Source organism: Salvelinus alpinus, chromosome 2 (genome assembly GCF_045679555.1).
Source record: "Salvelinus alpinus chromosome 2, SLU_Salpinus.1, whole genome shotgun sequence".
Taxonomy (NCBI): domain Eukaryota; kingdom Metazoa; phylum Chordata; class Actinopteri; order Salmoniformes; family Salmonidae; genus Salvelinus; species Salvelinus alpinus.
The window spans coordinates 76,336,202-76,359,974 of record NC_092087.1 but is presented as its reverse complement, the minus strand read 5'-3'; the positions used below and the strand labels follow the sequence as shown (position 1 = coordinate 76,359,974).

The 23,773-nt window shown below is 43.3% G+C and overlaps 1 protein-coding gene across 2 annotated transcripts in view; it reads right to left on the bottom strand.

Moving 5' to 3' along the window:
- Nucleotides 1–5,565: 5,565 nt before the first annotated feature.
- LOC139567768 (metal transporter CNNM2-like) overlaps nucleotides 5,566–23,773 on the bottom strand; it is a 185,463-nt gene continuing 167,255 nt past the window's right edge. The window contains exons 3-8 of one of the 2 annotated variants that reach the window (XM_071389254.1): nucleotides 23,371–23,508; nucleotides 20,376–20,545; nucleotides 17,045–17,138; nucleotides 16,475–16,534; nucleotides 14,324–14,502; nucleotides 5,566–5,865 (exon numbers count right to left, since the gene is read on the bottom strand). In XM_071389254.1, the coding sequence (XP_071245355.1) occupies nucleotides 5,611–5,865; nucleotides 14,324–14,502; nucleotides 16,475–16,534; nucleotides 17,045–17,138; nucleotides 20,376–20,545; nucleotides 23,371–23,508 (896 nt within the window). In that variant the 3' untranslated portion in view covers nucleotides 5,566–5,610. Of the gene's footprint in view, nucleotides 5,866–14,323; nucleotides 14,503–16,320; nucleotides 16,384–16,474; nucleotides 16,535–17,044; nucleotides 17,139–20,375; nucleotides 20,546–23,370; nucleotides 23,509–23,773 lie in introns of both variants that reach the window. The other variant, XM_071389253.1, reaches the window with a different exon arrangement.

Below are 23,773 nucleotides of genomic sequence, written 5' to 3'. Positions count from 1 at the left end.
TACAGTATAGTGGAAAAAGTAATGAATAGGTACACAAATAAATGTAGATCTCCTAATGCTTTGATCCAAGGGTTAAATGTCCACAGCCCGTCAATGCGTTTGGCAGATCCTTGTACGCTAACATGCAAGGTCAAAGGGTAATATTTGCAGCAGCATCAGCTACATTTTTTGCTCAGCAACTTTTGCTTATAATGCAGCAATGGTTTTAACACAAATCAAGAATAGCAGGTACATTAAAACATGGAAATATTTGAAACAGACATGGGATTACCTTTTTTTTTAAGGCATTTTTATGAGTATTTTTTTGAAACAGTTACGTTTTTCCAGCCTTAAATACTTGTCAGGAAGATTAAACAAGACAAACCAGCTACTGAAAATGTAATTTTAACAGAAGGGTAAATCATCTTTGCAATAGATCATTCTGTCCTTGAAATTGCCTCCATACAATGTTCTGAACTGCCTCTCTTTAATCTGAGCACCTTGTGTTGAGGGGAAAAATAACATATTCCATCACTAATACTCTTTCTGTTAATAATTCACTTTTTATTGTACCACCAACACCAACCAGAGCAGAATATGGGAATGCTTTTGTCGTGTTGAGTATCAAACATGTGGACAGGCACATATACATAGCAGCATGAGGATAGACATGGTCCGAGTGACTCAGATAATGATAGAATGGAGAGTAGCAAGTGAAGTATTTTTCAACAGATCTAAAAGTGTCTTGACAAATACTGTAGTCGTTCATTGGTGATGTGTGTCTTATTTTTAGAGCGGAGAAAGTCCTCAGAGAAAGGGGGGGAAAAGAGAGAGAGCAATAGAAAGAGAGAGGGATCTCTTTTTTCAGGTGTTTCTTTTCCTGTGAATGTTCAGGAAGCAGGGGTAAAGACCACATGGGTCAAGATATAGGTCACAACAAGGCTCAGAAAACCAACACAAGACTACGTTGGATAGTCATATATGTTATTTTCAACATTCTGACATGAACATGTGAAAAACCCTCATCTGCATATGAAGGACTTTTATTTTGAAGGAGATACCTCTTTTTTTCATATAAGTGTATTAGATACAGCAGTGATCAAAGTATAGATGGTAAAGTATAAATACAATCGTATTATATCATCATCATCATCGCTTATCTCTGGAATGATTGTCCTTGCAGAGCAGAGTTCACCTGATGCATAGGAACACTTACAAGTAAAACAACAAAAACAACAATATCTGGTCAGTGTTATTAATCTCTTCCATAGTCTGGTCATTTTGAAATGGAAGCCCCTTGGTGTATGTGGGAAGGTTGCCAACCCATGTGTTTTTTTAGAAGTTGTTTATGCTCACAGTAATTTGGGAATACTGTGACACGAAGAGAAATGGCGACCACCAGTGGTCAAACGTTGCAATTGCACTCCCATACTATTTGGAGCTACATTCTGCAATGAAACTGCGTCAACGTTAAGATGCCGCGTCTACAGAGATTTAGGATAGGAGAGTTATTTTTGGACTTCTACTTTAAGTTCAGCTTTGATTCATATAAAACCATTTATATACAAACTGATACAAAGAAAAAGTAACCTCAACATTACATTACCCTAGAAATAAGTTTGCACTTAAGAGTTAATCTACTCAACAGAAGGCATACGTCTTGTACATACACCCAACCCTGGCTTGGTTCTTCATACATATTTCCCAAGAGACAAATGATAACAAAATACGGAATGATCCATCACAAAGAAAAACAGAGAATAATTTGTTTACAGGCTGATAGGAGAATTGTGATAAGAAATATACAACATATGTGTGGCTAATATACATAAAACACATTAGTATTTCTAATACTGTAATTGCATACATTCAACACAGTACATCAATGGTGAGATTTCATATTTTCCTCAATTCCCCCCAAACTATGCATTGCTATGATTCAAGTCATCACAATTCAAAGAACTAGCATCTATAGTAACCAGCAAAGGGAATGTTTTCCTCTTACAATAAATAATTATAATAATAATAGTAAGCATTTTAATGTTAAGGTTTTTAGCTTCAGTGGCACATGGTCATTCAATGAATTATTATTAGACCACAAAGATGAAAAACTAGCATGTGAAAAGAAGCACTTACGTGTTCATTTGGCAATGTTTTCACTTTAAAGTGTTTTAAGTTGGTGTGAACGTGAGCCTTAAAACACAACCATTTCTGTTCATCTCCAACAGTGACCAAGTGACCAAGTTAAAGGGTGTAAAACATCAACAAGCTTGGGGTGACAGGTAGTGGTTAGAGCGTTGGGCCAGTAACTGAAAGGTTGCTGGATCGAATCCCCGAGCTGACAAGGTAAAAAAAACTGTCGTGCTGCCCCTGAACAAGGCACTGTTCCGCTGTAGGCTTTCATTGTAAATAAGAATTTGTTCTTAACCGACTTGCCTAGTTAAAAAAAGGTTAAATCAAATAAAGGTTTCATTTCAAGCCGACAATATTGGATTAAACTCGCTAACCAGATGATTGGGGCATTGTTGGGGAAAAATATTCTTCTTGCACTGAAAGAGAGCATGTCTGAGGCATTATTATTTTTGTTTCACACAGTAAACATTGTTTTTCATTACATCCTCACATTGCAAGAAGAATGTTACCTTATTCTCAAAGGTACACTCCAAAAAATGACATAATTCACAGCGGGGCGACATCCTGCTTACTGACAACAACAACAACAACATTTGAATTTGCCAAGGCTCCCCACTATTGGCTCTTTCGAAGTTGCACCCTCCCACAATGCAATAGTCAATTTCAGTTTTGTTGGTGTCAATTTATTTAAGCAGGAAGTTGCCACACTGTGTATGCTATACACAGAGTGGACAAAACATTAAGAACACCTGCTCTTTCCATGACATAGAATGACCAGGTGAATCGAGGTGAAAGCTATGATTCCTTATTGATGTCACTTGTTAAATCCACTTCAATCGTGTAGATGAAGGGGAGGAGACAGGTTAAAGAAGGATTTTTAAGCCTTTAGACAATTGAGACTTTGATTGTGCATGAGTGCCATTCAGAGGATGAATGGGCAACTCAAAAGATTAAGTGTCTTCGAACGGGGTATGGTAGTAGGTGCCAGGCGTACCGGTTTGTGTCAAGAACTGCAACGCTGCTGGGTTTTTCACACTCAACAGTTTCTCGTGTGTATCAAGAATGGTCCACCACCCAAAGGACATCCAGGCAACTTGACACAACTGTGGGAAGCATTGGAGTCAACATGGGCCAGCATTCCCTGTGGAAAGCTTTCGACACATTGTAGAGTCCGTGCCCCGGCGAATTGAGGCGGTTCTGAGGGCAAAAGGGAAGGTGCCACTCAAAATGACTGGAAGGTGTTCCTAATGTTTTGTACACTCAGTGTATGTAATAATGCATAGTCTGCCTTTAACCCCAAAACCCAGTTAAAGAGTTTGATTGAATAAAGCTTACACTCTAAGCTCAACATGAGCTGAAGGCGACTGAACATACTTTAACATGCCACACAACACACACAGTGGAAAGGAGAGTGCCGTGCCATACAAGAAGGGTCATTCATGGACAATAGTTTAATGTCGAGGTTGCTTTTGTGAAGTTCATGATGCTCAACATGTTAGATGAGGTCATTAATACTGGCCAATGATCACGTTTGATTATTAATAATAAAAGACACATTTCCACATGCATTCATAAGTGCCAAGTTAGCACTTTTCAATGTCAATACATCCCGGCCCCAACCCCTAAACCACAGTCGTAAGACTCGTCTGGATTCTATTAAGTCTGTTTTAAGTCTGTTAACTTAAGTCTGGATAACCTCCATATCAAACAGCAATATAATGAGGTCAAAGGTCTTCTGATCGTACATCGGCCATAATAGGGAAAAAAACTGGCTTAGGGACGGGTTTTGCTTGTGGACGGTTGCAACTCAGCATCTTTGAACCAAAATATACACATACATACTGTGCAGCCAAACATACAAATATATCTGTCTCAATTTACAATAAAGTGATTTTTAAAATTCATAATCATCTCTTAAATATACTGTTTTTTTCCCATTGCACTTTGTTAAAATATTTAATATGATTTTTTTAAAGGCAATAGTGTGATTTTATAAAGGTGAAAAGATACTGTACCATTAGCCTGATTGAGAAGAATAGTAAAAATAACAAGATCTGTAATATAGATATCTTTAAAAGACCCTCACCTACTCATATACATGGATGTACTGTACCAGTCAAAAGTTTGGACACACCTACTCGTTCAAGGGTTTTTCTTTATTTTTACTATTTTCTACATTGTAGAATAATAGTGAAGACATCAAAACTATGAAATAACACATATGGAATCATGTAGTAACCAAAAAAGTGTTAAACAAATCCAAATATATTTGATAAAATAGTAAAAATAAAGATAAACACTTGAATGAGTAGGTGTGTCCAAACTTTTGGCTGGTACTGTATGAGTATATATATATAAATATATGTAGCATGTATTTCAATATCACATATATACACACACAAACATCTACATGCCCATGCATGTTTGTGCGCCGGTATATGTCATATATTCTCCACACATACATATATACACATATATATATATATATATATATATATATATATATATATATATATATATATATATATATATATATATATATATATATATATATATATATATATATAATAAATAAATGCACAAAAACATTCTTGGTTCATGGTTCCATGGTTTCCTTCAAAGCGGTATTTGGTACAGTCTTTGACTAACCATTTTGTCTGCATGCATTTGAGTCCTTCGTTGTAGTAGTACTAGTAGTACTAGTAGTACTACAGTAGTACTAAAGTAGTACTACAGTCCACTGCCAATCCCTGAACAAGAAAAGACCGGAAAGTGTGTGTACTTATGTGTAAGTGTTTGTGTGTGGTCAGGGGAATGGGGGGGGGGGGGGGGGGGCATGCACACTGTTGTCCATCTTTCCGAGCTACTGGAATACCAGGTTACCGGGTATTTAAGCGGATGGATTGGCCGAGAACGGTCCAAGCCCACCCTAACAGGGTCTTCTAGAGGTGTGTGATGTGGGTGAGGGCCCAGAGTGCTATCCCTTTAGCCCCCTTCCCCACTACCTCAAAGGGTATTCTGTTCCAGGCTGTGGAATCGGCCAGGGGTGGTGGAGGGTAGAGAGTAGAGGTTCAGGCTGGGGCTCAGTATACACATCTCCGTAGCCCCCTTCCCCTCAATTCCTCCAGGGTCTTCCATCCATAAGGGGGTGGTAGGTAGGAGTTAGAGGTCCTTCCCGTCAATTCCTCCAGGGTCTTCCAGCCATAAGGGGGTGGTGGGTAGGGGTTAGAGGTCCTTCCCCTCAATTCCTCCAGGGTCTTCCAGCCATAAGGGGGTGGTGGGTAGGGGTTAGAGGTCCTTCCCCTCAATTCCTCCAGGGTCTTCCAGCCATAAGGGGGTGGTGGGTAGGGGTTAGAGGTCCTTGGATGTTGGAGGATTAGGCCCAGGCCCTGGCCCAGAGGGTACTAACACCGTCCCTCCTCACTCCTCTTACCCTCTCCCCCTGTCCCCAGACCCCTCCTCCCTCCTCTCCCTCTGTCCCCACCACCCCAGTGTGGGCTAGATGGGTCCCTCATTGTGCGCAGTGTGGTTGACCCTGTGGGCCAGACAGTTCTGGGGCTGTGTGTTGAGGTTGAGCAGGCTGGCTGTCTCGTGGTGGGCCATAGCTGGCGTCTCCAGCACGCCTCCCCCTCCACCATCGTGGAGCTCAGTGGTCAGAGTCAATTCGATCTTGGTGAACTCACTGTCCATCGACTGGGGCGTCTTATCCATGCGCGACGCCATCAGGGCGTTCTGGTACTGCTGACGGGTCACCTGCGGGAGGATAATACAGTTACATGATATCAGGTTATATGATATTACAGTATATTAAATAGCATCCCTCGGCATCAGTTGAACTGGCAGATGTGGATATCTACATGATCATCTTGAATGATAGCATAGCTACATTTCCAATAGAACATTCTTTTCCATTTTCTCCTGGTTTCAATCATGTTTCACCAACCGGACACATATATCTCACTAAAGTCACACAGGGTGTGCCTCTGGGCTCCAAGCTAGGCCCCCTCTTTTTCATAATCTACATCCTCCCACTTGGACAGATCCTACGCCAGTCAATTCAACCTCAACCTCCACTGTTCCACTGTTATACAAGCGACACCCAAATGTGACCCTTTTCAGGAAACTAGGCGTATGTCGCGGGTCACTACTTTACAGGACAGCCATTTGAACATAATATTTTTTTTATTTTTCAAAATGCGTTTTTTTGTTGTTGAAGAAAGGCCTTCTGGAACATGTAAACTTTCATGTGCCTTAATAACAAACTTGTATGCCATCTGTAAAAACGAATACAATTGTTAAATTGCAAGCCTAGTTGGTTTAGCCACAGAAAAAGCCAGCAACCTTCCCGCTAGCCATGATAGGCTTCAGTGTTTTTCGTCATTTCCGGTCACAACTTGCAGACTTGTTTACGTGTTGCTGTGCGTTTTGTTGCCAACCTTACTTTTCTACCTGACAACTTTACGGTTTTTACTTTTTAATTACCGTTTATCTAAAAAAAAGAAATCCTCACTCAACTTTTTTCCCCCCATTCCACTTTTTCACTCCGGACGTTTTATCTGGACATGGTTCGTCAGGACCTCCAACAGCCGAAGCTAAGTAGTAACATTAACATGATGCCTTCTAATTGCAGTCGCTGTACTCATAATATACAGGAGAACGATCGCCTTGCGGCGAGGATAGCTGTGCTGCAAGCCCAGCTTCAGACGCAGTCGTTAGGCAAGGGTAATTTCAGTGTAGGAAAGGATGAAACAGCGTCTGTGACACCAGTAAGTACAGATAGTAACGTTAGTATAAATCCCCTCGCACGGTCCCCGCAGCCGGACAACTTTCTCATGGCTTCTGGAGGGAAATGCTGTAGGAATGCTCAACCGGTGTCGCTCATTCAGCCGACAGAAACTTTCAACCGGTTTTCCCCATTAAGCAACGGGTCGGAGTCTGAGGCCGAGCCTTCTCTGGTCTCTACTCCTCCCGTTACGGGGTCTGAGACGCCGAAGCTTCCCACCATTAGCTCTGACAAATTGAAAACCCTAGTCATTGGCGACTCCATTACCCGCAGTATTAGACTTAAAACGAATCATCCAGCGATCATACACTGTTTACCAGGGGGCAGGGCTACCGACGTTAAGGCTAATCTGAAGATTGTGCTGGCTAAGGCTAAAACTGGCGAGTGTAGAGAATATAGAGATATTGTTATCCACGTCGGCACCAACGATGTTAGGATGAAACAGTCAGAGGTCACCAAGCGCAACATAGCTTCAGCGTGTAAATCGTCTAGAAAGATGTGTCGGCATTGAGTAATTGTCTCTGGCCCCCTCCTAGTTAGGGGGAGTCATGAGCTCTACAGCAGAGTCTCACAACTCAATCGCTGGTTGAAAACTGTTTTCTGCCCCTCCCAAAAGATAGAATTTGTAGATAATTGTCCCTCTTTCTGGGACTCTTGATGTGATTGGCCTGACTGAAACATGGCTTAAGCCTGATGAATTTACTGTGTTAAATGAGGCCTCACCCCCTGGTTACACTAGTGACCATATCCCCTGTGCATCCCGCAAAGGCAAGAGGTGTTGCTAACATTTACGATAGCAAATTTCAATTTACAAAAAAAAATATGATGTTTTCGTCTTTTGAGCTTCTAGTCATGAAATCTATGCAGCCTACTCAATCACTTTTTATAGCTACTGTTTACAGGCCTCCTGGGCCATATACAGCGTTCCTAACTGAGTTCCCTGAATTCCTATCGGACCTTGTAGTCATAGCAGATAATATTCAAATTTTTGGTGATTTTAATATTCACATGGAAAAGTCCACAGACCCACTCCAAAAGGCTTTCGGAGCCATCATCGACTCAGTGGGTTTTGTCCAACATGTCTCTGGACCTACTCACTGTCACAGTTATACTCTGGACCTAGTTTTGTCCAATGGAATAAATGTTGTGGATCTTAATGTTTTTCCTCATAATCCTGGACTATCGGACCACCATTTTATTACGTTTGCAATCGCAACAAATAATCTGCTCAGACCCCAACCAAGGAGCATCAAAAGTCGTGCTATAAATTCTCAGACAACCCAAAGATTCCTTGATTCCCTTCCAGACTCCCTCTGCCTACCCAAGGACGTCAGAGGACAAAAATTACTTAACCACCTAACTGAGGAACTCAATTTAACCTTGCGCAATTCCCTAGATGCAGTCGCACCCCTAAAAACTAAAAACATTTGTCATAAGAAACTAGCTCCCTGGTATACAGAAAATACCCGAGCTCTGAAGCAAGCTTCCAGAAAATTGGAACGGAAATGGCGCCACACCAAACTGGAAGTCTTCCGACTAGCTTGGAAAGACAGTACCGTGCAGTATCGAAGAGCACTCACTGCTGCTCGATCATCCTATTTTTCCAACTTAATTGAGGACAATAAGAACAATCCGAAATTTATTTTTGATACTGTCGCAAAGCTAACTAAAAAGCAGCATTCCCCAAGAGAGGATGGCTTTCACTTCAGCAGTAATAAATTCATGAACTTCTTTGAGGAAAAGATCATGATCATTAGAAAGCAAATTACGGACTCCTCTTTAAATCTGCATATTCCTCCAAAGCTCAGTTGTCCTGAGTCTGCACAACTCTGCCAGGACCTAGGATCAAGAGAGACACTTAAAGTGTTTTAGTACTATATCTCTTGACACAATGATGAAAATAATCATGGCCTCTAAACCTTCAAGCTGCATACTGGAACCTATTCCTACTAAACTACTGAAAGAGCTGCTTCCTGTGCTTGGCTCTCCTATGTTGAACATAATAAACGGCTCTCTATCCACCGGATGTGTACCAAACTCACTAAAAGTGGCAGTAATAAAGCCTCTCTTGAAAAAGCCAAACCTTGACCCAGAAAATATCAAAAACTATCGGCCTATATCGAATCTTCCATTCCTCTCAATTTGTTTTGAAAAAGTTGCGCAGCAACTCACTGCCTTCCTGAAGACAAACAATGTATACGAAATGCTTCAGTCTGGATTTAGACCCCCATCATAGCACTGAGACTGCACTTGTGAAGGTGGTAAATTACCTTTTAATGGCGTCAGACCGAGGCTCTGCATCTGTCCTCGTGCTCCTAGACCTTAGTGCTGCTTTGGATACCATCAATCACCACATTCTTTTGGGGAGATTGGAAACCCAAATTGGTCTACACGGACAAGTTCTGGCCTGGTTTAGATCTTATCTGTCAGAAAGATATCAGTTTGTCTCTGTGAATGGTTTGTCCTCTGACAAATCAACTGTAAATGTTGGTGTTCCTCAAGGTTCCGTTTTAGGACCACTATTGTTTTCACTATATATTTTACCTCTTGGGGATGTCATTCGAAAACATAATGTTAAATTTCACTGCTATGTGGATGACACACAGCTGTACATTTCAATGAAACATGGTGAAGCCCCAAAATTGCCCTCGCTAGAAGCCTGTGTTTCAGACATAAGGAAGTGGATGGCTGCAAACTTTCTACTTTTAAACTTGGACAAAACAGAGATGCTTGTTCTAGGTCCCAAGAAACAAAGAGATCTTCTGTTGAATCTGACAATTAATCTTGATGGTTGTACAGTTGTCTCAAATAAAACTGTGAAGGACCTCGGCGTTACTCTGGACTCTGATCTCTCTTTTGACGAACATATCAAGACTGTTTCAAGGACAGCTTTTTTCCATCTACGTAACATTGCAAAAATCAGACACTTTCTGTCCAAAAATTATGCCGAAAAATTTATCCATGCTTTTGTTACTTCTAGGTTAGACTACTGCAATGCTCTACTTTCCGGCTACCCGGATAAAGCACTAAATAAACTTCAGTTAGTGCTAAATACGCCTGCTAGAATCCTAACTAGAACCAACAAATTTGATCATATTACTCCAGTGCTAGCCTCCCTACACTGGCTTCCTGTTAAGGCAAGGGCTGATTTCAAGGTTTTACTGCTAACCTACAAAGCATTACATGGGCTTGCTCCTACCTATCCTTCCGATTTGGTCCTGCCGTACATACCTACACGTATGCTACGGTCACAAAACGCAGGCCTCCTGATTGTCCCTAGAATTTCTAAGCAAACAGCTGGAGGCAGGGCTTTCTCCTATAGAGCTAAATGTTTATGGAATGGTCTGCCTACCCATGTGAGAGACGCAGACTCGGTCTCAACCTTTAAGTCTTTACTGAAGACTCATCTCTTCAGTAGGTCATATGATTGAGTGTAGTCTGGCCCAGGAGTGTGAAGGTGAACGGAAAGGCTCTGGAGCAACGAACCGCCCTTGCTGTCTCTGCCTGGCCGGTTCCCCTCTCTCTACTGGGATTCTCTGCCTATTACAGGGGCTGAGTCACTGGCTTACTGGTGCTCTTCCATGCCGTCCCTAGGAGGGGTGCGTCACTTGAGTGGGTTGAGTCACTGATGTGATCTTCCCGACTGGGTTGGCGCACCCCCTTGGGTTGTGCCGTGGCGGAGATCTTTGTGGGCTATACTCGGCCTTGTCTCAGGATGGTAAGTTGGTGGTTGAAGATATCCCTCTAGTGGTGTGGGGGCTGTGCTTTGGCAAAGTGGGTGGGGTTATATCCTGCCTGTTTGGCCCTGTCCGGGGATATCATCGGATGGGGCCACAGTGTCTCCTGACCCCTCCTGTCTCAGCCTCCAGTATTTATGCAGCAGTAGTTTATGTGTCGGGGGGCTAGGGTCAGTCTGTTATATCTGGAGTACTTCTCCTGTCTTATCCAGTGTCCTGTGTGAATTTAAGTATGCTCTCTCTAATTCTCTCTTTCTCTCTTTCTTTCTCTCTCTCGGAGGACCTGAGCCCTAGGACCATGCCTCAGGACTACCTGGCATGATGACTCCTTGCTGTCCCCAGTCCACCTGGCCGTGCTGCTGCTCCAGTTTCAACTGTTCTGCCTGCGGCTATGGAACCCTGACCTGTTCACCGGACGTGCTACCTGTCCCAAATCTGCTGTTTTCAACTCTCTAGAGACAGCAGGAGCGGAAGAAATACTCTTAATGATCGGCTATGAAAAGCCAACTGACATTTACTCCTGAGGTGCTAACCTGTTGCACCCTCGACATCCACTGTGATTATTATTATTTGACCCTGCTGGTCATCTATGAACATTTGAACATCTTGGCCATGTTCTGTTATAATCTCCACCCGGCACAGCCAGAAGAGGACTGGCCACCCCTCATAGCCTGGTTCCTCTCTAGGTTTCTTCCTAGGTTTTGGTTTTCTAGGGAGTTTTTCCTAGCCACCGTGCTTCTACACCTGCATTGCTTGCTGTTTGGGGTTTTAGGCTGGGTTTCTGTACAGCACTTTGCGATATCAGCTGATGTAAGAAGGGCTATATAAATACATTTGATTTGATTTGACATGACGGCCGATGAGTTCGGATTGGTATGCCATGTAGCTCACTTCTGTCTATTTGAGCTGGTTGGTATGTGTAGGTAATCCTGTCTAACGCTGCTTTAAAAAATATATATTGCTTAGTAGAACTGCATAAGTGGTGCTCTGTACTTTCTGGAGGATCGAGTTTTGAAATCAGTGGAATTAGAGTATGACAGCTAAAGAGATGGAGAAAACACCTCTCTCCGGATTACATCTTCAAACTAAGGGCAACCATGGCATCTGTGACAGGGAGAAGCATCCAACCATGACGTATACGTAAGATAGTTTAGCTAGCTACATTTTCAGATATTACACATTTCTAATTTTGACAGTTGTTTTCATTTCAAGATAAAGTGTACTGTTAGCTAGATAGCTAACATTAGCTGGCTGGCTTGCTACCTAACGTTACGTGTATGATCTTATTATTCGTATCTCAGAGCCATTTGCTTGGCTAGTTATAGCCTAATGTTAGCTAGCTAACAAACCTGGTTGGTTAGCTACCTGCAGATTCATGCAGGGTAGTAACGTCATGAGTTGGGATTATGGTTCATTGTTTAGCTAGCTAGCTAGTTACATGTCTTAACAAAAGACTCCACTATGCAAATGTACATTTTAATAGAATGTCACTGCGACAACTGTTAACCAGTTAGCTTGGGTGCTTGACTGCTGTAGTTAGGAGAGAACGCTCAGATAAAGAGATTGGTGGAGCTAAAGCTTAAAAGGGTGCTGAATGGGTGTAGACAAAGAAGAGCTCTCCAGTAGGTACCAAAACATTCAAAGGCGATTTTCTCAAAAGTGAGTTTACAAGTTTATCAACTTTCAAAGCAAAACTACTTTCACATTGTTCCTCAAATGCAGCGTATGATATACCATTTTGTAGCTCTGTGTCTGCTTTTATCCAATGTAAAAAACACAATTTCAAATTTTGCTACATAAGACCGAATCAAGGCGGTTGGTCACAAATGTGTGTCTGTGTGTGTGTGTACAGTATGTGCGTGCACACGTGTGTGTAGAAGTGTGTATAGACTCTCCTTGAAATACTGCAGGTTCGACAGCCATAACCGAGTAGTCTGGCATGTCTACAATTGAAGTCGGAAGTTTACGTACACTTAGGTTGGAGTCATTAAAACTCGTTTTTCAACCACTTCACACATTTCTTGTTAACAAACTATAGTTTAGGACATCTACTTTGTGCATGACACAAGTAATTTTTCCAACAATTGTTTACAGACAGATTATTTCACTTATAATTCACTGTATCACAATTCCAGTGGGTCAGAAGTTTACATAAACTAAATTGACTGTGCCTTTAAACAGCTTGGAAAATTCCAGAAAATGATGTCATGGCTTTAGAAGCTTCTGATAGGCTAATTGACATCATTTGAGTCAATTGGAGGTGTACCTGTGGATGTATCTCAAGGCCTACCTTCAAACTCAGTGCCGCTTTGCTTGACATCATGGGAAAATTACAAGAAATCAGACAAGAACTCAGAAAAACAATTGTAGACCTTCACAAGTCATCCTTGGGAGCAATTTCCAAATGCCAGAAGGTACCACGTTCATCTGTACAAACAATAGTACGCAAGTATAAACTCCATGGAACCACACAGCCGTCATACCGCTCAGGAAGGAGACGCGTTCTGTCTCCTAGAGTTGAACGTACTTTGGTGCGAAAAGTGCAAATCAATCCCAGAACAACAGCAAAGGACCATGTGAAGATGCTGGAGGAAACAGGTACAAAAGTATCTGTATCCACAGTAAAACGAGTCCTATATCGACATAACCTGAGAGGCCATTCAGCAAGGAAGAAGCCACTGCTCCAAAACCGCCATAAAAAAGCCAGATTACGGTTTGCAACTGCACATTGGGACAAAGATCATACTTTTTGGAGAAATGTCCTCTGGTCTGATGAAACAAAAATAGAACTGTTTGGCCAAAATGACCATCTTTATGTTTGGGGGAAAAAGGGGAGGCTTGCAAGCCGAAGAACACCATCCCAACCGTGAAGCACGGGGGTGGCAGCATCATGTTGTGGGGGTGCTTTGCTGCAGGAGGGCCTGGTGCACTTCACAAAATAGATGGCATCATGAGGATGGGAAATTATGTGGATATATTGAAGCAACATCTCAAGACATCAGTCAGTAAGTTAAAGCTTGGTTGCAAATGGGTCTTCCAAATGGACAATAACCCCAAGCATGCTTCCAAATTTGTAGCAAAATAGCTTAAGAACAACAAAGTAGAGGTATTGGAGTGGCCATCACAAAGCCCTGACCTCAATCCTATAGAACATTTGTGGGCAGAACTGAAAAAGCATGTGCGAGCAAGGAGGCCTACAAACCTGACTCAGTTACACCAGCTCTGTCAGGATCAATGGGCCAAAATTCACCCAACTTATTTTGGGAAGCTTGTGGAAGGCTCCCCGAAACATTTGGCCTAAGTTAATCAATTTAAAGGCAATGCTACCAAATACTAATTGAGTGTTTGTAAACTTCTGACCCATTGGGAATGGAATGAAAGAAATAAAAGCTGAAAGAAATCATTCTCTCTACTATTATTCTGACATTTCACATTCTTAAAATATAGTGGTGATCCTAACTGACCCAATACAGGGAATTTTTACTCAGATTAAATGTCAGGAATGGTGAAAAACTGAGTTTAAATGTATTTGGCTAAGGTGTATGTAAACGTTCAACTTCAACTGTATCTGTAGTGTGTGTGTAGTGTGTGTGTGTGTGTGTGTGTGTGTGTGTGTGTGTGTGTGTGTGTGTGTGTGTGTGTGTGTGTGTGTGTGTGTGTGTGTGTGTGTGTATCCTGACTATCCTCTCACCTTGATATACTGCAGGTCAGACACAGCCCTGACAGAGTAGTCTGGCATGTATATCTGTAGGAAGGAGTTCAGCTGGTTGTTACTGCTCCCCAGCGTGGGTGTGATGGCATCGATGCGGTCACTCCGGTTCAGGGAGTCTGAGTGGTTCAGGCCAAACGGCCGCGGGGGGGACTTGTTCTCTGCACAGGATAGAGAAGAATAGAAGTTTTCGGCTTCTGTTCACAGCAAATACACATCTGGGGTTGGGGTCGATTCCATGTCCAAATTCCAATATCCAATTCTACATTTTCCTCATTGAAAAGCATTGAAGGGACCTGGAATTGAAATGGAATTGACCCCAGCCCTGATCTGAGAACAGAATAGAGAACAGAATAAAAGCAGGATCCACAGGACATGTCACACAGATAGTGTAAATGGGATCCACAATCAGTTCTAGCTGTACTGCTGTACCTAGTCATAGCTGTGTATGATTTATGTTTGTCATCTAGTCTCCATCTACACAACCTGATTGTGCATCATCTATTTACTGAATTCTACACAGAAAGAGAAGCTATTTCTTTAACTGAATGATTAGGTAACATATAGGCCAAGAATCCTTGGTGCAATGTATGGAAATCTAATATATATTTGAAGTCCTCCCATTAGGGGGCTGGGCTTTGCTTCACAGGTTTTTGAGTCGGTGGTCTAGAGTGATGCCTGCTTTTTTCCCACTTCTCAAATTAGAATACTTTCTCTTTATTTTAATTAAACTCAGCTTATGTTTTCCACTTCTTAAAAAGCAGACGAGAGAAAAATCACACAACAAAGTGGAAAAGACTTGGGCTTCCAGAGGGCTGGGGCGTTAATGCTTACTACTCTGGCTGGAATGTATGTAATCCTGGGTTTGGATGTCTGCATAAAGCAGTGTGGTCCCCAGACCCACGCAGTAGGCCAAGGCCCAGGCATGTGAACCCTGGGAGATTAGTACTCTACTTTCTCGGGGACGACGGGGGACGGTAGGGGATGGAGGGATGGAGTGGAAGAGGGTGGAGTGGGACAAGGGGGGAAAAGAAGGAGGAGGGAATTTAGTAAATATGGCGTGGATCAGAGGCTTGAGCTGTGTGTGTGTGTGTGTGTGTGTGTGTGTGTGTGTGTGTGTGTGTGTGTGTGTGTGTGTGTGTGTGTGTGTGTGTGTTTTCAGAATGTGTGTGTGTGCTTGCAGCTTGTGTGTGTGTGTGTGTGTGTGTGTGTGTGTGTGTGTGTGTGTGTGTGTGCTGCAGTCAGCGGCCCTGCGGGGGGCTGTAACTCATAGCCTTGTTTATGGAGTCAGAGGGTTAAGGGGCTAGAGGGGTGGAGCCTGTCTCTAGTGGCGGCTATGCCTCACTCTGGGGGCCTCTACTACACTATTCACTGGCTTGAGTTATGGCACTGGTTACCACACACACACACACACACACACACACACACACACACACACACACACACACACACACACACACACACACACACACACACACACACACACACACACACACACACACACACACAGAGGAATGGACGCTTCACATGCACAGTACACAGTAACAGACTTCCTTCAGAGTCCAAAACATTAGGTAAGTCCTGCCTTGTTAAACGTCCATGCAGAACAACATTAATATGCAAAGCAAACGTAAGGGCAGAGTAAGTAGGAAATGCATATTAATACACCAACATGCAACAAACAATGTTTCAATTATTCTTGCTATGTGGCACAAGAGAATTCCACTCTCAAAGAATTTAAGCTCATGACCATCAGGACCAGAATTCATTACTATGTCCACAACACATCATGCAGTGTTGATACCGGTAAATACCAGACTTAGGTGAAGTGTACACTCATCCCAATGTGTGATAGACAGATGGAAGAGTTATATTAGATGTGAGGAGAGATGGCGAGATAGAGGGATAGGGGGGGATGGACGGACAGACAGACAGGTTGACAGACAGACAGGCAGACAGGAAAGAAAGGACTACCATACCTGGAGATCCTGCTAGGGACTCAGCCCTACTGACAACGAAGGTACGAGACAGGGAGAGAGGGACTGGCGAGGAGAGACGGACGACAGAGAAGGGAGACACACACGGAAAAATCCATCACCAAAGCCCACAAATGAAATAATTGTATAACGTTACCGTCGTACACCGTGTCCTGAAAAACAACCAACGTGCCATCCAAGCACATTGAAAGAGGGTCTGTGATAAAATATGACAAAATACATCATCTCATAAGCATGTACTCTATGTTCCATAAACCAAACTACAGTGACAACTTTTTGATGGGGAGGGTGTAATTCTGCCCTCTCACCAGCAGGTGTCTCTGAGATCCTACTAGCGCCTGACTGGAAGTTTGTGAATGAACTGAGAAAATACAGAGGCTGCGTCACAAAAAATGTGTCATACCTTATTTCAATATGAGTCAATTCACTTGGTTACTGATAAACTGTTTCTTTACAATTTCTAAACCAGTCATCCTGGACCTAGCCCGTGTCTCAATAGCTGCCAACGGATGATGGGTAGGAGGGAATTGGGGAAATCTGAAATATACATGGTAGGTCCCTATACACTACAATGTAGTATCTTTGTAAAGTAGTTTTATATAGGGACGTAGGGTTCCGGACAAAAGTGTTGTGTACTGCAGGGACTATTTATAGGACGTCATTTTCGACACAGCCATTGAGACGTCAGTAAACAAGGAAGTCTTACCTGGAGAGGTGGTGAGAGCCATCATCCCATAGGAGGAGAACGCTCCTGCTTCAAACTTCATCCCTTCCTTCCCTGCCTCCACCTCCACCTTCCCCTGCAGAGGAACACAACACGCTTTCCGTAAGAGTCTGAGGAAGACTCAGATCAGTTGAGAAGTACTGCAGGGTATAGAGGTTTGATCATCAGCTAAGGTAAATTCACTGTGTTTTTGTTTTAGCGGCACTATAGTTGAGGCATTGACTGAACCGCGTAACATTTCAGAATTCACACCTCAAACAATGTTCCGACAAATGTCTCCTTCGCAGTGAGATTACTGTCTACTTCATGTTCTTTTAAAGGGCCAGAGCGTTCTGTTTTTCCTGTATTTTGTATCATGTTGTACAACAGCTGATTAAACTGTGATCAGTGTTATTTCCTGATAGATACTGGTTGAAAATACATACATCAGCAGGTTTAGCATGGGTGGAGTTTCGGCTTGCCTGGTTACAGCACCAGGGGGTAAATAAGTTAATAGACCAATAACAAAGAGAGTTCAAACCTCTCTGCCAATAACAGCTCACTCCCAGACCATCCTAGAAACATTCTTGCTTGAGAATATTTTTTTTGCAAAGAAGTTATTTTTGTTTATTTTTTATAATCTATTACAGCGTGATACTTAATTGTTACCCAGAAATTATTTGATATTGATATAAAAACGGACTTTTAAGTCCACAAAGTAAATTCCCTATTTGCATGCTGCAACATTTCAGCCAATCCATCTGTAACACTTTCTCTTAAAGATTAAATTCCCAATGCAGACGTGTTTATCTCAATATCAAATAATTTCTTGTTAACAATTAAGTACCTTACTGTGATTGTTTTCAATTAAAATTGTCAAAAAGAAACAAAGGTAGCTTCTTAGCAAAGAGCAATTTCTCAAGAATTTAGCTTGGACTGTCTGGGAGTGGTCTGAGTGGGGAGGGGAAACCTGAAAACTAGCTGTTAATTGGCAGAGAGGTTTGGATCTCTCTTTCTTACTGGGCTATTAACTAATTAACCGCCTGATGATGTCACCAGTCAGGTCAAAACTCCATCCTACCAAAACAGGCTGAAATTTTAGGTGGTCTTTTCAAACAGCGCTCACACTAAAAGGGCATTATCATCATTTTCACAATTTCACTGTATTTTTCCAACCTCATAGTGCATAAATATATATAAAATACAGAAAATTCACTTTTTTGACTGCACTGGACCTTTAAAACAGGTACTTGCAGCATCACTTCCGACTTGCATCACCCTCATGTTGCCACCCTGACTCGAGGGCAAATCTCACTCTTGTTTATAATTTGTGGAAAATCCCATTGCTTTGTTTAATAGCTGCCAATCCCCTTCCTGGCCTACACTCTTAGGAAAAGGGTTCCAGAAGATTATCTAGCTATCCCCATATGAGAACCTTTTTGGTTCCAGGTACAAACTATTTTTGGTTTCAGGTAGAACCCTCTGTGGAAAGGGTTTTACATGGAAGTAAAAAGGGTTCTACCTGGAAACAAAAAGGGTTCGTCAAAGGGTTCTCCTATCGAGACAGCCGAAGAACCACGTAGGTTCTAGATAGCACTTTTTTTCCTAAAGCCTCTTTTATACCTGGTTCTAACATGCGTCAGTTGTCCTGATCTTGTCAACATTCTGATTGTGCCCACATTTGTCGACAGGTGTAGACAATCAAAAGACGCATTGTGAACTGATTGTGATTAGACCTTCCTGACCACCGGAGGAAGTCAAAGACACATCTTGTACGGATATCCTTGAAGTGTATAAACGAATCCTGACCACGAAAGCTTAGAAATTTGTCCAACGTCACGGTTGTCCCGTCCTCTAAAAACAAATGGCACTGGCCTGTTGAGGTAGTAATTATGGGCAACGATATCTTGACAATTCCTACAGAATTATCATCATGGACTTCAGTAGAAACTAACTGCCTACTGGAGTGGGAACGGGGAAACCCAATGCCCATTTTATTCAGAGCTGGACAAGGTATTGGGCTGTAATGATGAGTATTGTCACGTTCCTGACCTGTTTTCCTTTGTTTTGTATTTGTTTTAGTTGGTCAGGGCGTGAGTTGGGTGGGTTGGTCTAGGTTTGATTTTCTATGTTGGGATTTTGTGTTCGGCCTGGTATGATTCTCAATCAGAGACAGCTGTCAATCGTTGTCCCTGATTGAGAATCATACTAAGGCAGCCTGGGTTTCACTTGTGTTTTGTGGGTGTTTGTTCCTGTGTCAGCGTTTGGGCCACACAGGACTGTTGTGTTTTGTTGTTTTTCCATTAAATAATGAACACGTACCACTCTGCATCTTGGTCCGATCCATGCTCCTCCTCGTCTGAGGAGGAGAACGACTACGACAGCCGTTACAAGTATAAAAAGTTTGCTGTTTTCTGTCGATTTATACAGCTCGTGTCGTAAGGGGAGGTTCAAGTCAGGTTGGATAATTTTGCATCGAGGGAGGGACCAGGGAATCTGGTCACAATACGGACTTGGTGGGCAGATAACAGACACATTTTATTACCATGTGTAGACGCAACAAATCTCGATCTAGATCGGATGATGACAACTACATGTTAATGCAAGGTGTAACCACAGCTGAAGAGTGTAGTGACCGTCGCCCAATAGCATGGCCCATTACTGACCTGGCCCGATAGTGTGGCCCATTACTGACCTGGCCCGATAGCGTGGCCCATTACTGACCTGGCCCGATAGTGTGGCCCATTACTGACCTGGCCCGATTGTGTGGCCCATTACTCACCTGGCCCAATAGCATGGCTCATTTCTGACCTGGCCCGATAGTGTGGCCCATTACTGACCTGGCCCGATAGTGTGGCTCATTTCTGACCTGGCCCGATAGTGTGGCCCATTACTGACCTGGCCCGATAGCATGGCTCATTTCTGACCTGGCCCGATAGTGTGGCCCATTTCTGACCTGGCCCGATAGTGCGGCCCATTACTGACCTGGCCCGATAGTGTGGCCCATTACTGACCTGGCCCGATAGCGTGGCCCATTACTGACCTTGCCCGATAGTGTGGCCCATTACTGACCTGGCCCGATAGCGTGGCCCAGTACTGACCTGGCCCGATAGCGTCGCCCCGCTGTACATTTGTCATTGCTGTCATTGTACAACTACATACAGCATCACAATCACTGCAAGTCAAATATCTGCTATCTGCAAAATCAGTGTTTGTGAGTTCAAAAAAGACAAATACAACAGTTAAGTGATTGTAGTGTTGTATCTTCCTGGTTCTGGCCCAATAGCGTGGCCCCGTACTAACCCCTGGCCCAATGGCGTGCCTCGGTACTGACCTGCAGGATGAGTATGAAGTAGTCCACAGGCTTGTTCCTGTGGAAGAGGTAGTGCTCCGGTGCTCTCTTGTTCTTCTCGTCGTACTTCAGCTCCTGGATCACGTTGGGGTGTTTGAGCAGACGCAGCAGGATCTTCTCTGACATCTGCACCGGCCCAAACGACTCCACCTCTGGAGAGGGGGATGGATGGAGAGAGAGATGGCAAGATAGAAAGAAAAAGAGAGAAAGAGAGAGAAAGAGAGGGGGGAGAGGGAGAGAGAGAGAGAGAGAGAGAGAGAGAGAGAGAGAGAGAGAGAGAGAGAGAGAGAGAGAGAGAGAAAGAGAGATGGAGAAAGACATAATTTAAGAACAAATTGACCAATATAGTAAGATACAACATTGTACAAGACAATATGATGCAGTGGTAAGACACAAGATGTTGTGATGTAATACCCTACAATACCATATCAACAATAGAATTCCATGTAAAAACACTCTCTTGCGTTTACCATATCACCTCATTATCACCTTATCTACGGTAAATTGACTATAATCACGTGTATTGCTCACAGGCTCAACCTGATTCTCCCCATACTCTATCATTATTCTCATTGGTCAAGGTAAAAAAGGTTAACCAATCGTGCCCCTGACACCAGTGTGGTGATATGTCTGTTGGCATCTTGCTCCACCACACTACGGTAGGGACTGGCCCTGCTAATAGCCAAAGTTCCTTTAGAGGGGCCAGCGGGGCCACAGCCTTAAGCGATGCTTAGCAGCTCGCTAGGTCAAAGTTCTCACCAAATCCCATACAAATGCAACATATTTTAATCACCTGTGCTCTACTACTGGTAGCTAGCTGGGACATTCCACGGTGGTTCCGGTTGTACGTTCCATGGGATTTTTCTAATAGTATTTCAAATCTTTTAAACACTTGGCACCACAGCCATATATTGATCTGGATCTAATGTTCTGCTTTGAGCTTTAGCCTGTTTGGTTTAGCCTGCCTGAAGTGCCAGATGGATGGGGTTTGCACTTTGGGGGCTATTCTATTCGACCCATTGCCCTAGGCAAGCTCAATCAAGCACATCTCAATCAAGAATTTCAAACATATGTGAATGCAGGTCTGGCATGCAGACACGTAGACATGCTTTCTGTGAGAACCCCAGCAATCAGCCACACTGTTGAAAGTGATGTCATCCGTGGCGCCCCCCCTTGGTTTGTGCTGTGGTGGAGATCTTTGTGGGCTATACTCGGCCTTGTCTCAGGATTGTAAGTTGGTGGTTGAAGATATCCCTCTAGTGGTGTGGGGGCTGTGCTTTGGCAGAGTGGGTGGGGTTATATCCTTCCTGTTTGGCCCTGTCCGGGGGTATCATCGGATGGGGCCACAGTGTCTCCTGACCCCTCCTGTCTCAGCCTCCAGTATTTATGCTGCAGTAGTTCATGTGTCGGGGGGCTAGGGTCAGTTGGTTATACCTGGAGTACTTCTCCTATCTTATCCAGTGTCCTGTGTGAATTTAAGTATGCTCTCTCTAATTCTCTCGTTCTCTCTTTCTTTCTCTCTCTCGGAGAACCTGAGCCCTAGGACCATACGTCACGGCAAACCGGGCATGATGACTCCTTGCTGTCCCCAGTCCACCTGGCCTTGCTGCTGTTCCAGTTTCAACTGTTCTGCCTGCTGTTATGGAACCCCTACCTGTTCAACTCTTAATGATCGGCTATGAAAAGCCAACTGACTTTTATTCCTGATTATTATTTGACCATGCTTGTCATTTATGAACATTTTGAAAATCTTGGCTCTCTCTAATTCTCTCCTTCTCTCTTTCTTTCTCTCTCTCGGAGGACCGGAGCCCTAGGACCATACGTCAGGACTACCGGGCATGATGACTCCTTGCTGTCCCCAGTCCGCCTGGCCCTGCTGCTATTCCAGTTTCAACTGTTCTGCCTGCGGTTATGGAACCCCTACCTGTCCCAGACCTGCTGTTTTCAATTCTTAATGATCGGCTATGAAAAGCCAACTGACTTTTATTCCTGATTATTATTTGACCATGCTTGTCATTTATGAACATTTTGAAAATCTTGGCTCTCTCTAATTCTCTCCTTCTCTCTTTCTTTCTCTCTCTCGGAGGACCTGAGCCCTGGGACCGTGCGTCGGGGCTGCCGGGCGTGATGGCTCCTTGCTGTCCCCAGTCCACCTGGCCTTGCTGCTATTCCAGTTTCAGCTGTTCTGCCTGCGGTTATGGAACCGCCACCTGTCCCGGACCTGCTATTTTCAACTCTTGATGATCGGCTATGAAAAGCCAACTGAAAATTATTCATGATTATTATTTGACCATGCTTGTCACTTATGAACATTTTGAACATCTTGGCATAGTTCTGTTATAATCTCCACCCAGCACAGCCAGAAGAGGACTGGCCACCCCTCATAGCCTGGTTCCTCTCTAGGTTTCTTCCTAGGTTTTGGCCTTTCTAGGGAGTTTTTCCTAGCCACCGTGCTTCTACACCTGCATTGCTTGCTGTTTGGGGTTTTAGGCTGGGTGTCTGTACAGCACTTCGAGATATTAGCTGATGTACGAAGGGCTATATAAAATAAACTTGATTTGATTTGATCGTGAAAGTAGTGTAACCACATTGTGATATGTGTTCCAAGCTAAATGCTACAGTCTCCCAACCGCTGAGAACATGACACGCAAGCAAATAGTCGGCCATGTTTTCAGACTGAGCCATATAAAGTCTGTGCAGACATCCCATGCCCCGCTCCCCAGAGGCCTCGTGTCTCCTCTCCTCTCAGACAATCCCCCACGTGTACATCACAAACACACACACACACACATTCTCGTCTCAAACACACACTCTCGCCACACACACACACTCACACATTCACTTGTCGCAAACACACACACAAACACACACTCTCGCCCTCTCCACACACACACACACACACACACACACGTTCCACAGTCAGGGTTCTGAGGGCACACTGGGGGAAGTCAAGCAGCAACGCAGTGTGCACACTTGCCTGTTGCTAGGTAACGCAGGGTTGCCAGCAGAAGCTGAGGTGATATTTTAACCTTCATTTCACTGTCGTTGGGCTTGAAGGCTGAGAAATCCTGCTTCCGCTCACGGTGGGTGATTTTCTTCTTCGTTTTGTTGTCAGCTGAGGGGAGAAAGAATTGGGGAATGGGGATGAAAGGGAAGGAATTGTTTTTAGGAAAAGGGGGAAATTGTAAGCTGCCTTTGATAGTGCATTTCCTAGGTACAAGGGTGAATAAACTTTAGTTACTCAAAGGAATTTATTTTCAAGCAAATATATTCTTTCCCTATGGACAATGTATGTACAATTTAAAATAAAAAAAATGGGGGAAACAGAGTTGCCGTTGAAACATTACTGGACATAACATAACAATAAAACGATGTAAATT